The sequence below is a fragment of the Carcharodon carcharias genome, chromosome 4 (assembly GCF_017639515.1).
Source record: "Carcharodon carcharias isolate sCarCar2 chromosome 4, sCarCar2.pri, whole genome shotgun sequence".
NCBI classification, from domain to species: domain Eukaryota; kingdom Metazoa; phylum Chordata; class Chondrichthyes; order Lamniformes; family Lamnidae; genus Carcharodon; species Carcharodon carcharias.
The window spans coordinates 96,247,239-96,267,615 of NC_054470.1; the positions used below are offsets into that span (position 1 = coordinate 96,247,239).

The window sequence follows — 20,377 nt, forward strand, 5'->3', positions numbered from 1 at the left end:
TAACACTCAGTGCTACCTGTGCGGGCGGAGGGAGGAGGAAGAGTAGGGGCCTGCACTCTTTTGCGCATGCACGTGAAAGAGCGCAGCAATATCCCTGAGGCACAGGGTTACTTAAGGAGATTAAGTTGATAATAAAGCTTATTAATAAAGGAGGAAAAAAAATATTTAAACATATCCCACCATGTGTTAGTGTTACATGAGCTGGGACATGTTTGTGAATTGTGCAAAAAATATTTATTTATTTTATGAAACTTTCAGGAAACCTCATCCCGCCCATGGATGAGGTTTCCTGAAAAGCGCAAAGGCCACTTGGGCTCTTCGCCTGCCTGCCAACCTTAAGGTTGGACGGGCAGCATTGCTACCAACTTTAATTGGTTTTTTAGTGGCCTTAATAGGCCGCTGACAGTTTGGCAGGTGTGCAGCCACCTCCGGCGCACACGTGACAAACGAAATATCTAAATGACGCATGATGACATTGGGATGCGCACCCAACATCATCGCGCATCATTTTGCGCTTCAGCGTGAGGGCCCGCCCTCGCACACTGACAGCAATAGTCTAGCCAGTATTTATTAAGTAAAGTCAACTTTGTCAAGGATTAAGAAATTAAGAACATACAAAATAGGAGCAGAAGTAGGCCATTCAGCCCCTCAAGCCTCCTCCACCATTCAATAAGATCACGGCTGATCTGTTTGTGTTTTAAGTTCCCATCTACTCCCAGAAGACTGTAAAAGTTCCTATAGGTATGTGCAGAGAAAAAGATTGGTGAAGACAAATGTAGGTCCCTTACAGTGAGAAACAGGGGAATTTATAATGGGGAAGAAAGAAATGGCTGACCAACTAAATACATACTTTGGTTCTGTCTTCACAAAGGACGGCACAAATAACATATCAGAAATGTTGGAGAACACAGGGTTCAGTGAGAGGGAGGAACTGAAAGAAATCAGTATTAGTAGGGAAATGGTGTTGGGAAAATTGATGAGATTAAAGGCTGATAAATCACCAAGGCCTGATAATCTACAACCCAAAGAATTTAAGGAAGGGGCCCTAGAAATAGTGGATGCATTGGTGGTCATCTTCTGAGATTCTATAGACTCTGGAACAGTTCCTACAGATTCGAGGTAGCTAATGTAACCCCACTATTTAACAAGGGAGTTAGAGAGAAAACAGAGAATTATAGACCAGTCAACCTAACATCTGTGGTGGGGAAAATTCTAGAGTCCATTATAAAAGATTTAATAGCTGAGCACCTGGAAAACAGTGGCAGAATCGGACAGAGACAGCATGGATTTACAAAAGGGAACTCATGCTTGACAAATCTACTGGAACTTTTCAAGGAAACAATTAGTAGAGTTGATGAGGGGCAGCCAGTGGATGTGGTTTATTTGGACTTTCAGAAGGCTTGCAAGATTAGTGTGTAAAATTAAAGTGCATGGGGTTGGGGGTAGTGTATTGAGATGGATAGAAAACTGAAACGAAAATAAAAATACCTGGAAAAACTCAGCAGGTCTGGCAGCATGTGCGGATAGGAGCATAGTTAACTTTTCGAGTCCGAATGACCCTTCTTTTATCTTAGGATAGAAAACTGGTTTCTGACAGGAAACAAAGAGTAGCAACAAATGGGTCTTTTTCCGAATGGCAGGCAGTGACCAATGGGGTACGGCAGGGATTGATGCTGGGACCCCAGCTATTCACAATATATATTAATGATTTAGATGAGGGAACTAAATGTAATATCTCCAAATTTGCAGATAACACAAAGCTGGGTGGGAGGGTGAGATGTGAGGAGGATGCAGGGATGCTTCAGTGTGATTTGGACAAGCTGAGTGAGTGGGCAAATGCATGGCAAATGCAGTATAATGTGGATAAATGTGAGGTTATCCATTTTAGTAGCAAAAACAGGAAGGCAGATTATTATCTGAATGGCTATAAATCAAAGAGGGGAATGTGTAACAAGACCTGGGTGTCCTCGTACACCAGGAGCTGATGGTAAGCATGCAGATGCAGCAGGCGGTAAAGAAGGGAAATGGTATGTTGGCCTTCATAGCAAGAGGATTCAGAGCAGGAGCAGGGATGTCTTGCTGCAATTATACAGGGCCTTGGTGAGACCACAACTGGAATATTGTGCAGAGTTTTGGTCTCTTTATCTGAGGAACGATGTTCTTGCTATACAGGGAGTGCAGTGAAGGTTTACCAGGCTGATTCCTGGGATGGTGGGACTGACTTATGAGGAGAGATTGAGTCGGTTGGATTATGTTCGCTGGAGTTCAGAACTGAGGGGGGATCTGATAGAAACATATAAAATTCTAACAGGACTAGACAGCAGGAAGGATGTTCCCGGTGCTGGGGGAGTCCAGAACCAAGGGTCACAGTCGGATGATACAGGGTAGCCATTCAGGACTGAGTTGAGAAGAAATTTCTTTACCCAGAGAGTGGTGAGCCTGTGGAACTTGTTACCACAGAAAGTAGTTGAGGCCAAAACACTGTTTGTTTTCAAGAAAGAGTTAGATATAGCTTTGGGGTGAAAGGAATCAAAGGATATGGGGAGAAAGCAGGAGCAGCTATTGAGTTGGATCATCAGCCAGGATCATAATGAATGGTGAAGCAGGCTTGAAGGCCAAATGGCCTACTCCAGCTCCTAGTTTCTATGTTTACCAGAATCTAGGGAATTTTAGAAAATTAGCACCAACGCATCTACTACCTCATTAGTCACCTCTAAGACCCTAAGATGAAGTCCTTCATGACCTGGAGACTTGTCAGCCTGTAGCTTCATCTGTCCTAGTGATTGTAATTTTACTGAATTCCTCTCTATCCTCCACCTCCTCATTTTACAGCTATTACTGGAATGTTTTTTGCATCCTCTATAGTAAAGACAGAAGCAAAATATTTGTTTGTTTCATCCGCCACTTCCTTAGTATCTACTATTAACTCCCAATTCTCACTCTCTAGAGGACCAACACTCACTTTAGCTATTCTTTTCCGGTTTAAATTCCTGTAGAAACTTTTGCTATCCGTTTTTACATTTCTAGCCAGCTTCCTCTCATACTCCAATTTCTTTCTCCTGATTAATCTTTTAGTCATTCTCTGCCGTTCTTTATATTCTGACCAATCATCTGGCCTGCCACTCATCTTTGCGCAGTTATATGCTTTTTCCTTAAGTTTGATGCTTTCCCTAACTTCTTTAGTTAACCACGGATGGCTCCTCCCTTCAGAAACTTTTCTCTATAGTAAGAATATATTTTTTCTGAGTATTCTAAAATATACCCCTAAATGCCTCCCACTGTGTCTCTATTAATCTATCCTCTAGCCTAGTATCCCAGTTAACCTCAGCTGGCTCAGCTTTCATGCCCACAAAGTTGCCCTTATTTAAGTTTAAAATACTAGTCTTAGTCCCATTTTTCTCTCTTTCATACTGGATGTAAAATTCAATCATATTGTGGTCATTAATTAATCCTGTCACATTACACAATACTAAGTCAATTATAACCTGCTCTCTGGTTGAGTCATAGAGGTCGACAGCACAGAAAAAGACCCTTTGGCCTATTGAGTCTATGCCAGTCAAAGAAGTACCTAACTATTCTAATCCCATTTTCCAGCACTAGGCCCTTTTTCCTGTATTCCATGGCATCGCAAGTGCACATCCAAATACTTCTTAAATGTTTTGAGGGTTTCTGCCTCTACCACCCTTTCAGGCAGTGAGTTCCAGATTCCCACCACCCTCTGGGTGAAAAAAGTCTTCCTCACATCCGCTCTAAACCTCCTGTCCCTTACCTTACATCTATGCCCCCTGGTTATTGATCCCTCCACCAAGTGGAAAAGTTCCTTCCTGTCTACCCTATCTATGCCCCTCATAATTTTATACACCTCAATCATGTCCCCCCTCAATCTCCTCTGCTCCAGGGAAAATAACCCCAGTCTATCCAATCTCTCCTCATAACTAAAACTCTCCAGCCCAGGCAACATCCTGGTAAATCTTCTCTGCACTTTCTCTAGTGCAATCACATCTTCCTAAAACGCAGATTCCAGAACTGCATGCAATACCCTAGCTGTGGCCTAACCAGTGTTTTATTCAATTCCAGCATAACCTCCCTGCTCTTATATTCTATGCCTCAACTAATAAAGGCAAGTATCCCATATGTCTTCTTAACCACCTTATCTACCTGTCCTGTTACTTTAAGAGACCAGTGGACATGTACGCCAAGGTCCCTCTGATCCTCGGTACTTCCCAGAGCCCTCTCATTCACCGTGTATTCCTGTGTCTTGTTTGTCCTGCCCAAATGCATCACCTCACATTTATCCCGATTAAATTCCATTTGCCGCTGATCAGCCCATCTGGCCAGCCGGTCTACATCCTCCTATAATCTAAGGCCATCCTTCTCACTATTTACCACCCTGCCAATTTTCATGTCATCTGCAAACTTACTGATCAACCCTCTTACATTCAAGTCTAAATTGTTTATCTATACCACAAACAGCAAGGGACCCAACATTGATCCCTGTGGAACCCTGCTGGACACAGACATCCAGTCACAAAAACACCCCTCCACCATCACCCTCTGCCTCCTGCCACTCAGCCAATTCTGGATCCAATTTGCCAAATTGCCTTGGATCCCATGGGCTCTTACCTTTGTTATCAGTCTCCCATGCGGGAACTTATCAAAAGCCTCCCTGAAGTCCAAGTAGGCTACGTCAAATGCACTGCCCTCATCTACACACCTCTTCGAAAAATTCAAATTGATCAGACGTGACCTCCTCTTAACAAAGCCATGCTGACTCTCCTTGATTAATCCCTGCCTCTCCAAGTGTAGATTAATTCTGTCCCTCAGAATTACTTCCGATAGTTTCCCTACCACTGAGGTTAGACTGACTGGCCTGTAGTTCCCTGGTTTATCCCTTCCTCCCTTCTTGAATAACGCTACCACAATGGCTGTCCCCCAGTCCTCTGGCACCTCCCCTGTGGCCAGGGAGGTATTGAAAATTATTGCCAGCGCCCCTATCTCCTCCCTTGCCTCAGTCAACAGCCTGGGATACATTTCATCTGGGCCTGGAGATGTATCTTTTTTAAAGCCTGCCAGACCACTTAGAACGTCCTCCCTTTCTATGCTAATTTCTTTAATTATATCACAGTCTTTCTGCCTGATTTCCATGCCCATTTCGTCCCTCACACTTGTGAACACCGACACGAAGTATTCACTTAGAACCCTACCTACGTCTTTCAGCACCACACAGAAATTATCACTATGGTCCTTAATGGACCCTACTCTTTCCCTAGTTATCCTCTTACTCTTAATGTACTTGTAAAATAACTTTGGATTTGCCTTTATTATACCTGCCAATGTTTTTTCATGCCCCCTTTTTGCTCTCCTAATTTCCTTTTTAAGTTCCCAAAATACTAAAGCACGCAGCATGGGGCTCGAACTAATAATCCCGAGATCAAGAGCATCATGCTCTACCAACTGAGCTAACCATACATCTGGAACCATGGTTGTTTCCAGAACGTGCTCCTCTAGAAACTCTCTTGAAAGCATTCTATGAAACCTTCATCCAGGCTTCTACTGCCAAACTAATCTACATAAAAACTGGAAAAATCAAAGTCACCCATGATTATTGCCGTCCCTTTATTGCAATCACCAATATTTCTTTTTGTATGCTTTGTCGTACATTCTGGTTACTGTTAGGGGGCCTGTAGAGCACTCCCACTTGTGACTTATTTCCCCTACTAATCCTCATCACCATCCAAACCGATTCTACATCCTGATCTTCGGAACCAAGGACATCTCTAACTATTGCACAAATGCCACCTTTGATTAACTACCCCTCCACCTTTACCTAGCTTCCTATACTTCTTGAATCTCATTTCCCCCTCAATATTCAGAACCCAGTCCTTGTCATCCTGCAGTTACCTCTTAGTAATGGCTATTATATTTAATCATATTTATTTATTTGTGCGCTATCAATTCATTTACTTTGTTATGAATGCTAAGGGCATTCTGATACAGAGCCTTTAATTTTGCCTTTTTATTATCTTTGTAACATCTAGTCTTGAATCTTGGTGTATTCTTAGGCTTCTTCTCTGTCCCTTTCTGCCATTCTCCGACCTTCATTTCCCATATTACTATCTTCCTCTCTTACCTTGTCTCTACTCTTTGATATACTATTCTTTCCACATTTGATCTCTAGCCCCCACTATTTAGTTTGAAACCCTCTCTATTTCCCTAGTTATGTGGTTTGCAAGAACACCAGACCCAGCACAGTTCAGGTGTAAACCGTCCCAACAGTACAGCCCCCCACTTTCCCCAGTACTGGTGCCAGTGCCCCACCAACTGGGTCCCACTTCTCCCACACCAGTTTTTGAGCTACGTTTCATCGCACAATTTTATGTACCCTACACCAATTTGCAAGTGGCTCAGGTAATAATCCAGAGATTATAACCTTTGAGGTTTTGCTTTCCAATTTAGTATCCAGCTCCTCAAACTCTATGCAGAACCTCTTTCCTAGTTCTACCTATGAAGTTGGTGCCTACATGGACCACAAAAACCAGATCCTCCCCCTCCCACTGCAAGTTCCTCTCCTGCCCTGGGCAGATGTCCCAAACCCTGGCACTGGGCAGCCACAGCCATCTGGACTCTCGTTCTTTGCTGCAGAAAACAGTGTTAACCCCCCTTATTATACTGTCCCTCTACAACCACTACATTCCATTTTGCTCTCCCCACTTGAATGGGTTCCTGTACTACGGTGCCATCGTCAGTTTGCTCATCTACCTTGCAGCCCCCACTCTCACCCAGAGAACCTCAAACCTATTGGACAATTACAGAGGCTGACACTCCTTACCTGCCTCACTCGCAGTCACACCCTCCTATCCTTGACCACTGACCAAACCAAGACCCTATCCTAAGTGGTGTGACTGCCTCCTGGCACAAAGCATCTTTCTTCCCCCATGAAGTGTTGCACAGTCTGCAGCTCAGCCTCCAGCCAAATGACTCTGAGCTGAAGTTCCTCGAACCATAAACACTTGCTGTAGATGTGTTTGCCCTGGATCACAATGGTATCCAGGAATCCCACATGTTGTAGCCTTGACACATCACCAGTTCTGCCATCCTTAATGTTTTTTAAATAATTACTTAGTTATATTATTAATTTATTTATGTTGCTTTTTTATATATTTTCTTAACTTTACCACCATTATGTGTACTATTTTAAACTTTAGGGTAGATTAGAACTTAACCACTTACCAGATACTCACCAAACAACTAGCTTCTTTCCTTGTAGTAGAGCAAGAACCAATTCCTAAAGGGTGAGAAAGATAGGAGGAAACAAACGCCTCCTTCCGCCCCTCCCCCGAACTCCTCCACTCACCAAACTCCAAGTTTGCACTCAGTTTCCTCAGCTGCATTCAGTTTGCTTTAGCTGCACTGAAGAGGCCTGTATTTATAGCCAACTGAACTGGAGATAGAGTAACCAAGTTCAACCAGTTAGCTAATTCATCACTCAGCTCTTACAGCAGACGACTTGCGATTTTTATGATGCTTGATCTCTTACAAAATATTATTGCTTATTACTGTCAACAAGTTAAAGGAACAGTACATTAATGTCGTTATGTCAGGTTTTCACAATTACAAATTTCATAAGCTTGCATCATTAGGTTTCCATCATCTGGACACCAAGGTTATTTTGGAGGTAATGGTCCTGTCTTTAAAGGCACAATCCACACACAACAATCTTGTACAGCCAGACTTTGCTCCTCAGGTTTAGCTATATGTTTTCATACATGCTAGTTAATCTTTAATAGCATTGATCATGGCAAAATAAAGGAAAAAAGACTTTACAGAGGACTTTAAATGACTATCAGACATCTCAAAGCACTTTGCAGCACTTACTGTAAGACTAATGACATGTTACTCTGCAATGTAGTCCCACTAAGCTTTGAAAGAAATCATTCCTCCCATTCTTGCAATTGGTTTGTTCTCCCTCCTTCCATCTCCCTCTGCACCTCAAAATATTATCTATCCCAAATCTCTCCCTTTCTTTTCTTGCTCCCAACACAAAAGGATCCATCTCTCTCATTCCTTTCCCCAAAACCCTTCACTTTTTTTGCTATCACAACATGGTCGTCTGTATCACTTAACTAAGTCCCTGAACGGATATCTCTCCTTTACATTCCTGACCTTCAGGGCTTTTTATTTTAACATCCCTTGGCTAACCCAAAAGCACCTCACTTCTTCTTCTCCACATTCATGGTCTGCTGTGCTGCTAAAGCAAGCTGGGATTGTGTTCATTAGAGATTGACTCCCTCATACGTATATATTAAAATCATCATTACTTTGGTCTTTTTTTTGAGCTGACCCCTAACCCCCTAACCTTTTTCAGGCCTTCAAAGATTTGTGGCCTAGGTAGCACGTAAAAAAAAATTCATAGTTTCTTTGCAACACCCTAGAGACAGATACTAATGTTGGTAAGTTTGGAGTTAATTCTGTTTAGTTTCAAAGTGGAACTCAGAAGCACAGGGCATCTTAAGATTGTTTTACCAGAAGTGACTTGTGCATTGTGATGTCTGTGCAAGCTGATATAGCAACTTTAAATATATTACTAGCATTGCCCAGATTTAAGTCAGGAATGTGTTAATTTATCAGGACACAATCATTATACCATATGATACATGTGTTTTTCCTTCGACAGCACCTTCCGAACCCACAACTACTACCTAGAAGGACAAGGGTAGCAGATAGATGAGAACACCACCACCTGGAAGTTCCCTTCCAAGTCACTCATCGTGCCTGACGAGGAAATTTATCACCGTTCCTTCACTGTCGCTGGGTCAAAATCCTGGAACTCCCATCCTAACAGCACTGTGGGTGTACCATGGACTGCAGCAGTTCAAGAAAGCAGCTCACCACCGCTTTCTCAAGAACAACTAGGGATGGGCAATAAATGCTGGCCCAGCCAGCAAAGCCATTCCGTGAATGAATATAAGAAAAATCTTCTGCTACAAAGATTGTCGGAGTAACAAGTAAGTGTTAAATATTGTACTGGTGCTTCTTTAAAAATTTTCTGTACCTGGACAGTATTTCTGTATATTAAAAACGACTGTTTAGGCTGATGGATACAGGAAATGCAGAATGGGATGGTTGGGGCAAATGATCAAAAAAATATTCATTTATAATTCTACTTTCCACACCACAGATTTTTACATATCTTCTCAATTAACAGGTTCCTTGCAATTGGAGTGCCTGCAACAGGTCTCCACCTTGCCTGGTTTCAGCTACTGAGCCAGTTAACTTTGATGACTCAAGCTTAACTTTACTCAAATTAATGAAGATCTCTTTGTTTCTAGTCAAACTATTACAGTTTTTCCCTCATGCCACATCTCTGTTGTCTTGCCCAATCTTGCTTATTGTTCCCCAGTGGTATCTTTGCTGTTTCCTGCCGTTCTTATTTAATCCTTCTCTTGCATCAACTACTAAGTATATAAATCTTTCTCAGTTCATTCTCTGTATCTGATTATTTATTCAATAAAGAGTAAACTAGACAAAAATTAAGAAAACTATAAAGAGTAGATTTGGCCATTGAGTGGGAGTAAGTGGAAGGATACAGTTCCCCATAGCAAACTAGGAAAATCAGAAGATGGTCCTTTCAAACCATCTTGTAAACCTACTCATGCCTATGACCACAGCTCTTATATTTTAGGTTAGTAGCACCAGGTAAATAAATGATTCCCAAACCATGGGTTGCGAGTTTGGCGTCACACTGGAATGAGCAGAGAGAGTAATATCTCCAAAGCCCTGAGACTGGTGGCTATCACTTGGCTGCGATGCGCTGTGTTTTTTTGTGCACATTTAAAGTCATGGGGAGTGGATGGCAAGGCAGGGTCATGCGGGCAACACACGTCAATCAAATCGAACAGCAGGAAAGAGATGATTGTGATTGGAGGACAAGTGTGGGATGGGGGTGGTGAGGGTAGGTGAAGCTGCGATTGAAGCATTGGGGTTGGGAGTGCAGGCCTAGGGAAGAGCCACAGTGGAATGTTCCAGAGCTCCTGATTCACCTCGTGCTCCTCTGCTCAACAGCTTAACTGAGAGTCATTTAGATAATTAAAAGCAAATTACTTCTAACACCATGGACAAACTATATGCAGAGCTTCTACCTCCAGCAGCGAGCCTTATGATTACATTGGAAATGAAGGTAAGAAATATGCTTATGAGTACAATGAAGCTTTCCTTGAGTATGGGTTCATGAGTGTTTTTGTCCAGTCTAATTTTGTAGCAACAAGTTCAGTTTAAGATGGCCCTGACCCTAGCAAAACAAGCTCAAAGAATATCTTTTAAGCTGAGCTGTTGGAATGCACAGATGATGGAGCTTCATATGATTTCAGAAGCTTTGATTTTACCTGCTGCAATTGATCTGATTAAAAAGATAGGTGCAATTTAATCTAGCTGATGGGGGTCTTGCCTGCTGGGTGGAGAGTAGGCGAGAGCCCACATCACCTCCTTTGGAGAAGATTCGCTGCATTAAGTGCAAATCAGGGACTCATGTGGCCAGTGGTGGACCTTTCCTGGGATTCAGGACCCCGCGGGCAGAAATCTTGCCAAGAGCTGCTAGTCAATCAGAGGCCAGCAGCTCTCATTTCAGGCAGCACTACTGGGAGTTGTGGTGGCTACTGGCAAGGCACCCACCAGAGGCCCAGGATCAACAAGGGACCACAGACCAAAAAGGTGAGCTGACAGTGGGATGGGGGTCGCTGGTAGGGGGACCACTGGCTTGGTGGGGAACAGGAGTGGTGGCTCTCAGTGAGTGCCTGACAATGAGAGACTCCCTCTGGGAGTTTGCAAGCAAACCCAACAGAGTTTGCTTTCGAGTTCCCCACACGGCGGGATGAGGTTCTGGTGGAATGTCTGGAAGGAATACGTGCTTTTGCTCTACAAACTGATGTAAGCACCAAGAGGCATGGTGCACTATATGCGGGAGAATAGTATCTTGAAAACATTCTATTCTATCTCCTGTTTACTGACCACAAAACGGCACCGGGAACACTGTGTTCAATGCATTACCGGGGTACATGGAGGACAATATTCGCTGAGACCAGGTGGTTGGATTTTGTACTGATGGAATCCATCTATGGCAGGCCACAAGTCAGGGCTGCATGCCTTAGTGAAGACAGTTGCTCCATCTGCTGTTTGGACTCACTGCATGATTCACAGGGAGCAACTAGCAACTAAAGAACTGAGCATGGAGTTAGGTGAAATAATACTGCAGGTCACATCAACTGTAAACCTTCCTCACTTTTGTGCATGTCGGTTTGAAAAGCTGTGTGAAGAATGAGGTTTCACACCAAGGTCTGCTTGCTGTCCATAGCAAGGGTACTACAAACGTTTTTTGGACTGAGGGAACAGCTGCTTGCATTTGCAATGGACTGGAAAGGAAAATGGAATTTGTTGATTTTGTGATCAAAACAATGAATTAAAATATGCAAGGAAAGATAGCATTCTTCAAACCAGTGATCGAATTACAGCACTGGAAGAGTAATATGCTGAAATTGAACTACAACTTCTTTCTGCAGCTTTCCAAGATTCTGTCTGAATACAAAATCAAAGCGTCTCATTCATGCGATGACCAATATCTCAGCAGCCTGGCGGTGCACTTTGCATCCTTTCTTCCCCTAATTTGGATGTGACAAAGTCTGATTGGGTTCAAAACCCCTTTCAATGTCAGCCTGACAAAACGGATTTGCCTGCTGCTGAAATTGAACAACTTATTGAAATTTCATGTGGTCAATTTTTTGGAAAAAACAAGTTCCAGAGTTTCTTTGCCAGAATTCCGGTTTAGTGTGAAGACTGACTATCCTGATATCGCAATACACGCATTGAAAATGATGGTTCCTTTTGCCAGCATCAATTTGTCTGAAGCTGGGTTTACTGCACTTGTCTGCATCAAATCTTGATACTGATCAGCCCTGGATGTCACATCAGAGATTAGATATGCGCCATCAACCACATTACTAAATTTTGAAAGACTGTGTCACAACATGCATACCCACATGTCTCAGTAGGCCTAGTGAGTACATTTTTATAAAGTACTTTAAAACACAGTTTTTTGTTAATCTTTAATATGCAAGCAGTAATAACTATAAATACTGAATGTTACTATACTGCTGCTGTTTTGTTGGTGTCTGGGGTCATATTAATTTTCAAGCATTGGAAAATAGTTTGGGAAACACGGAGTTAAATCCTTATTTACTGACATAACTACTGTGGTGTTGTCTGACATACACATTTGCAAAGTAGCATGATGTAAAGGATAATCTAACTGCCCTTCCTTCCAGTTGGGGAGAATGGGAGAGGAAGGGATAGAGGGGGACAGACGCAGACAGAAAGATTGACCAAAACCAAACTTTGCTGTCGGAAGTGTAGGAGGGACAGGATCTCAGGTCCCAACAGCAGCAGGTTTACAGCTGCCAGCCTGTGAAAATTCAAAGAGAAGATCATAGTCCAAAACTGAAAGCAATCACCAGGTGCCAGAGATATGTTTTGAAAGACCTCACTAATTTCCAGACAAGTCAGTGATGCACAATTTCAACTCTCCAGCTAAATAAGGATCCATTTCAAAAAAACTTAACCCAAAGTGTTATATGTTAAATGTGTTTCCTCCAAACAGTGTAGCTGTTGATTAGTTAGCGTACTGCAACAGGAGGGGGAAATCTGGCCTCCTTTGCTGTTATTCTTGAAGACAGGTGTATAACTTTACGGGTGATTTTCTTTATTTTTTGGATAGCAACAATGGATGATTTCTTTTTACATCATTCCATTTAATGTTTGACCAGCAGTTTATTTCTTATGGTATCAATAGAGCATAGGTGACAATTGAAGTGCACCTCCTTCTACAGTAGACACTCCTATTTTGGACTGGTCTTCAGAAAATATGTTTAGCCATGACCAAAGTGCTTTTCTTTCCTCCACCTTCAGTCTTAACTTTGGGATTGTTAAAGTCTTGTAAAATAAAGTTCAGATTATTAAGGATGTCAAATATAACGAAGTGGATGATTACCATGAGAATGGATGTCAGTATGCGTGAAAACAAACCACCTTCTATTTGTGTTATGAGCATAAACAACACTCCCGCGTCAGGGACCCAATTGGCAGATTCAAAGTAGAGCTCCTTTCAATTTGCTGTAACATGTACCTCAACTCCAATCATGGAAAGTACCCTCCAGTGTGCCAGTGCAAATTTTTTCAGTTCCCCCACTGACTCTCTTTTGACGTTTGAGTGAACTTGTCAAGCCAGTGCAGAATTAAGGGAAGTTTTGCAGCTTGAACTCATGCATTCTGGAAACTAGGGTGAGAATACCCAAACACATGTCACATTAGATCCTTACACCCAGCAGACAGAAAAGACATTAATTCCGTCAATCAGGAATCAACCACTGAAAAAGGCAAATACTTTTACCACGTACAAATAAATGAAAGTATTTTTTCACATAGGACTTTAGTTGTCGATAGTGAAATGAACTGATAAAATAGGGAAAATTGTATCAATGGCACAGAAAGGGAGAATGACATAAGTGATGTTCCAACATTACGACATAAAAGAAATATCTTAGAGACTTCACTCTTGTGACTCACTCCATTGGTAGTCTGATCATATTTCTATTGGTGTGCAAAAGATGAAATTAGGAAGAAAACAGATTATTTGCCAATTAAATTCCCTGTTTTCCACTCTAAACTTAATCCTCCTTGATCATGCAATTCCTTCAGATATGTTTTTACTTAATTCAAGAAGGTGCTCCTGAGTATCAATACACTACAAAAAGAAATAATTTTAAGATTGCACTGTTGTTTAAAGCTATGAGAGTGAATATTGATTGCTTCAGATCTAAACAGTAGCCATATCCAAAACCAAGTTTTGAATTGTACCCTCCTATCCACCGTCCATGAATAGCTAAAAATAAGAATAAACAGTTTCTGACATTCAAGTTAACTAAAGTAGTTGCCACATATCTATCAAGGTTGCTAGCATGGCTGTTGCACATTTACTCACTGAAAAAAATATTTCATATGATTTAAAGTTTTCTTGACTGCTGATTAAAAAATTGCAGCATCTGAGAAAACTTAGCTCTCTTTTTGGATGAGTTGAGGAGCTATGGGGAAAAAAGAAATTCAATATCAGCAACAAGCTAGATGCTTCATAGAAAACTGATGTGCGATCGTAAAGAAAAAAACTGGATTGCTGTAAGATTACGGTAGACACAAAATGCTTGATGCTACGTTCTCCATTCTCTTCCTCTCTTTCAGTATGTTATCCTTCCCTTTTCTATTCCTGTTCTAAGTCCTCTAAGATCATTAGTGGGGATGTGCGCTGATGACTGCAGTGTTCACTACCAGTCGTACCTCCTAGGATATTGGAGCAGTCTGTGCACGCATGCAGCAAAACCTGGACAACATTAAGGCTTGGGTTGATAAGTAGCAAGTGTCATCCGCACTAGGCATGACCATCTCCAATATGAGTGAACCTAACCACCTCCCCATGACATTCAATGGCATTACCATTGCTGAGTGCCCCACCATCAATAATACCCTAGGTGGGAGGGTGTTTCCATTGACCAGAAACTTAACTGGAACAGCCATATAAATACTATGGGTTAAACAAGCAGGTCAGAAGATAAGAATCCTATGGAGAGTAATTTACCCCATGACTTCAGACCCTGTCCACCATCTCCAAGTAAGTACGCTCCACTTGTCAGAATGAGTGCAAATCCAAGAACGCTCAAGAAGCTTAGCACCATCCAGGTCAAAGCAGCCAACTTGATAGGCACTCTATTCTCCATCTTAAAACATTCACTGCCCCTACCACTGGCACACAATGGCAAAAGTGCACACCATCTACAAGATGCACAGTAGCAACATGCCAATCTCTATTACCCGGAAGAAGGAGGGCAGCAAATGTTACATTATGGGAACATCACCATGTGCAAGTTTCCCTTCAGCCACATGCCATTCTGACTTGGAATTATATCACCACTCCTATCGCTTGGTCAAAATTCCCTCCCAAAGAGCACTGTGGATGTACCTTCACTATATGGACTGCAGCGGTTGAAGGGGGAGGCTAACTACTACCTGCTTGTGAGCAATTAGGGATGGACAATAAATGCTGGCATTGTCAGCAATGCTCACAGTCCATGAAAGAATAAAAAAAGTCCTTAAATCCCTTGAGTAACAGACAGACACATTAATATGGCTTTTGTATTTGTTATATTAGCTCAGTTTTGTGTAGCTTAATATGAACGATTATCGTTAAAAGTAATGAGGAACTCTGAGTATTCTTGTTATAAGGATACAGCGAAAACTAGTTTAAAAGTTACTGCAAGGGAAGTATATCCATTGTTCTTTTTTTTTCTCCAGGTCTATGAACACCTGCTATTATACTGCAGTACCCAGATGATACTAAATTTTCTCTGCTTGAACACCTCCATCTAATACCAACTCAATGTTGTTTCACAGAATTCACTGTAGGGCCACTGGCTGATGATAATTAATTTTGATTCACAGTACAAGTAGTACATGGCTTCTATGCAACTGGAACAAATACAATTAAAAAATGGCATACCTACAGGGTAGAAAATCTTTATTTTGCCTAAATCATTGTATCTGATGGGAGGAAGTGAGTGCCTTCTAAGAAAGTAATCTCCCAACACTTTCTTCCTCCTTTAAGCAAAGCCGATGAATTAAATTATTCCTAGCACAAAGAAACATGGTTGTGGTTGTTGAAGAGCTCAACTTGCCAACTGAGAGCAACTCAAATGGACCAGTTCCAGTTTCCATTGAAAACTAGAACCGTTAATAACTGATTTCTCTTCCTGGGAAATCATCTCAGCCCCAGTACATCGCCATAGGGTTCCTTAGGATAGTGCCCTGGGCTCAACCATCTTCATCTGCTTCATCATTAACCTCTCCTTCATCATAATGTCATATGTGGGGTTGTTCACTGATGATTACACCATGTTCAGTTCCATTCACAGCTCCTCAGAGAATAAAGCATTCCATATTGCAAGACCTGAACAACATTTAGGCCTGGGCTGATAAGTGTCAGGTGACCATCTCCAATAAAAGAGAATCTAACCACCTCCCTTGACATCCAACAGCATTATCATTGCTGAATCCCACACCATTAACATCACCGGTGTCATGTTGACCAGAAACTTAACTGGACTAACTATAAATACTGTGGCTACAAAGACTGTCCATCCACCTACAAGGCACAAGTTAGGAGTACGATGGAACACTCTCCACTTGTTGGGAGCTGCACTGATCAGCAACCCTCAAGAAGCTCAACAAATTCAGAACAAAGGAGCCCACTTGATCGGCGCCACATTAAATGTTCATTCCCTCCACCACTGGTGCAGTGGCAGCAGTGTGTACCATATACAAGATGCATTGCAGCAACACACCAAGGGTCCTTCAACAGCATCTTTCAAACTGCAACCTCTACCACCTAGAAGGACATGGGCAGTGGATACACGGGACAACCACACCTGTGAGTTCCCCTCTAAGGCGCACACTGTCCTGACTTGGAACTGTAGAGCCATTCCTTCCCTGTTGCTGGAACTCCCTTCCTAAAGGCACTATAGGTGTACCTTCACCAGATGGACTGCACTGGTTCATGAAGGCAGCTTACTCCTATCTTTTCAAGGGCAATTAAGGATGAGCAACAAATGCTGATTTTGCCAGCGATGCTCACATACCATTAAAGTATACAAAAAATTCAAATTGCTATATTGGATATATCTCTCAGGTTTTCTATAATGATATAATTACCAGGGACCAATTAAAAGTGCTCATTCATCTGATCCAAGCTCCCTCCCAGACCCCATTGTCTCTGTTTGCTCTCCAGCTTCTCTCAGTGTTCCTGTCAACTCTTTGTTTCATTGTGCATCCAGACAACTATTTAAAAATAAAATTAAGCATTAAATGTAATAAAACAGGATATCATATTTCATTTTAGAAGGTGGAAATGGATTGGAAAACCTGCAACATTTTATTATAGTTTAAGTCGTGTTTGAAGAGGGATCATTAAAATGTTTTGCTTTTGCAGATTGAACAGAATACTCACAGCAATGTCTTCAGGGTACAGATCATCACTGAAGGAACCATCGTCAAATATGACTTGATAGAAGGTCTGTGATGAAATCCCAGTCACTCTGCAACTATAATATCTTCCGTTCTTGTGTTTAGAAATGACCGTCTGTCCAACTGACAAATCTTGAAATAAAGTTTTGCTTTTCTTTTTGTGAAGAAAAAAATCAAAATAAAAGTTTCACTAAGAGCAATATGTTTACTTAAAAGATTTTACTCACATAACATGGCTAAGAGATATTGTTAATATTACAAGAAGATCACATTTTTGACACTTTTGGAAAATATAGTTCAATTATTTTCCATCATAAACCATAGACCAGTGGCTCATCTTTGACTGTGGGCCAGCTAATTGTTACTAAAGTTAAAAAAAAATGTATCCACATTAAAACGCAATGCTTAAAATCTCACTAAATTGTTTATTTTGCAGCGAAACTGAACACTTGCATCATCTTTCACCAAGGAGCAAAACTAAAGTAAATGCATTTTGTGAAATTAAACTCATCTGATTCTTTGAAACATCTTATGTTCAGCCTTAAAACAATCCATTTAATTCTACAATACTTTTGGTCAATATTTCAGACCAAGTACAATTTTCTCCTACAGTCCAAATTGTGAGCCACATTCGAAAATACAATGTAAGTGACTGTTGATAATCATAATATTTTACTTCCTTCAGGAAGGTGGGAACAAGAAGCGAAGAAGCATGTGCAGCTACAATATTCTCCAAGCGCATCACAATTTTACTCATTTAGTACATTATAGACAAACAGATTTCAATTTTCTTTAAATGATTTTACCTCGCCACAAATCCCATTAGTGAATGTTGTTCAGTAAAATTAGGCAAAGCAATGCAGAAAACTAACTGAAGTTAAACTTAAAAACTTAAAATTCAAAATATGCTAACATGAATTCTAGGACAAGGACAAATGCAAGTGAATGAAATACTTACTACACTTGGATTTGTCTTGTGTCTGAAGCATGTGATGAGGACTACATATGGCCAGTCATCTGGTTCCATTATAACTCCTGCTGCATGGGCACAAGTTACGTGGAAGGATGTTGGACAACGTCCATATGAACACTGAATGCAAGCACCCAAAGTCTTCTTAACTCTCTTTCTGCAGAAAACACATTTCTGTAGGGGAAAAGAAGAGTGTTAAGTTTAATAAATTTTCCTATTTAAGATCCCCAGACCTACAAGTTCTCAAGGAAATGTATTTTCTTCTCAATTTATCCAATGAAACATTCTTAACAACAGTAGTATGCTCAGTTATTCATTAAGTTTTTTGAAGATATAATCCAATCCCTGTATTTTGTGAACAATGCCTCATTATAAACAAAAAGCAAGTTAATTATTGTAACTTAACTGCACAGGTTGCAGGGAGCATGGTTAATGTACACTATTGTTTCAAAGAGTTGTTATTACACAGTGATAGATCACAGGTTCCTACATGATGAAAAGATTTACATTTGTACAGTGCCTCAACAATCTCAAATTATTTCACAATGAAATGCAGTAGCAATATGCTTACATATGTTTGCCTTTTATGTAGGCCATCACTGCAACCACATTGTACATGGCAAGATCTCACGTTTATGAGATGAATGACCAGATTTCATTTCTGTGCTGTTAGACGAGAAAGGAGCATATGCGGGTTGATCAGTAGAACTCCTCTTCTTTGACTAGTGCTACAAGGGCTTCTAAACCCATCTGAGATACTGGTAATTTCTGAACTTAAGGGCAACTTCCTTGATAATGCAGAAAGGTTTATTCCCTCCAAAGAAGTTCAACTATATTCTCATCCATGAATTGATCCCAGATAAATCTTGGGTCTTATCAAACCTGGCAAACCAAACCTGAGGATCTTCCCCATCACCAAGACTGTCCTACTCAGCTATATTTCACCATGTTCCCCATCCAAACTTCTGCTGGTCTCTTACAAGTTCTTTCATGATCTGTCCCATAATCTTCTGGTTTCTTCTCAATTTCAAGTACTTTAAAATCACAGAATCACAGAATTGTTACGGTGTAGAAGGAGGCCATTCAGCCCATGTCTGCATCGGCTTTCTGAGCATTTTAACTTAGTGCCAATCTCCTACCTTTTCCCCATAACCCTGCACGGTGTTTTAATTTAAATAACCATCCAATGCTCTCGAATGCCTCAATTGAGCCTGCCTCCACCACACTTCCAGGCAGCGCATTCCAAACCCTAACTACTCGCTGTGAGAAAATATCTTTCTCACCTCACATTTGCTTCTTTTGCACTCTGCCCTCTGGTTCTCGATCCGTTTACGAGGGGGTACATTTTCTTCCTATCTACTCTGTTCACGCCCCTCATGATTTTGAAAACTTCTATCAAGTCTCTTCTTAGCCTTCTCCTCTCCAAGGAAAACAGACCCAACTTCTCCAATCTTTCCTCATAACTGAAGTCTCATATCCCTGGAACCATTCTCATAAACGTCTTCTGCACTCTCCAATGTGTTCTCATCCTTCCTATACTTCCAGAACTGTACACAATACTCCAGCTGAGGTCTAACCAGTGTCTTATATAAGTTCATCATAATCTCCCTGCTCTTGTACTCTATGTCCCTATTAATGAAGCCTAGAATACTGAATGCTTTAGAAACAGTTCTCTCAACGTGTCCTGCCACCTTTAATGACTATGTACATATACACCCAGGTCTCTCTGCTCCTGCACATCCTTTAGAATAGTACCCTTTATCTTATACCGTCTCTCCATGTTCATTGTACCAAAGTGTATCACCTCACACTTCTCTGCATTGAACTTCATCTGCCACCTATCTGCCCACTCCACCAATGTGTCAATGTCCTTCTGAAGTTCTACACTGTCCTCCTCACAGTTTAAAATTCTCCCAAGTTTTGTGTCATCCGCAAACTTTGAAATTGTCCCCTGTACGCCAAGATCTAGATCATTTATATATATCAGGAAAAGCAAGGGTCTCAATACTGACCCCTGGGGAACTTCACTACAAACCTTCTTCCAGCCCGAAAAATACCCATTAACCATTACTCTCTGTTTCCTAACCCTCAGCCAATTTTGTATCCAAGTTGCTACTGTCCCTGCTATTCCATGACCTATAACCTTCGCCACAAGTCTGTTGCGTGGCACTGTATCAAATACCTTTTGGAAGTTTATATACACCACATCAACAGCCATGCCCTCATCAACCATCTCTGTTACCTCTTCAAAGAATTCCAGCAAGTTAGTTAGACAAGATTTCCTTTAATAAATCC

General features: G+C 41.3%; 1 protein-coding gene across 6 annotated transcripts in view; it reads right to left on the reverse strand.

Moving 5' to 3' along the window:
- The window catches only part of LOC121276875 (lysine-specific demethylase 4C-like), a 458,082-nt gene that overhangs the window by 59,740 nt on the left and 377,965 nt on the right, over nucleotides 1–20,377 (reverse strand). For all 6 annotated transcript variants that reach the window (XM_041185473.1, XM_041185475.1, XM_041185474.1 and 3 more), the window contains 2 exons: nucleotides 18,071–18,256; nucleotides 17,096–17,266 (listed from right to left, as the gene is read on the reverse strand). In XM_041185473.1, the coding sequence (XP_041041407.1) occupies nucleotides 17,096–17,266; nucleotides 18,071–18,256 (357 nt within the window). The remainder of the gene's footprint in view (nucleotides 1–17,095; nucleotides 17,267–18,070; nucleotides 18,257–20,377) is intronic.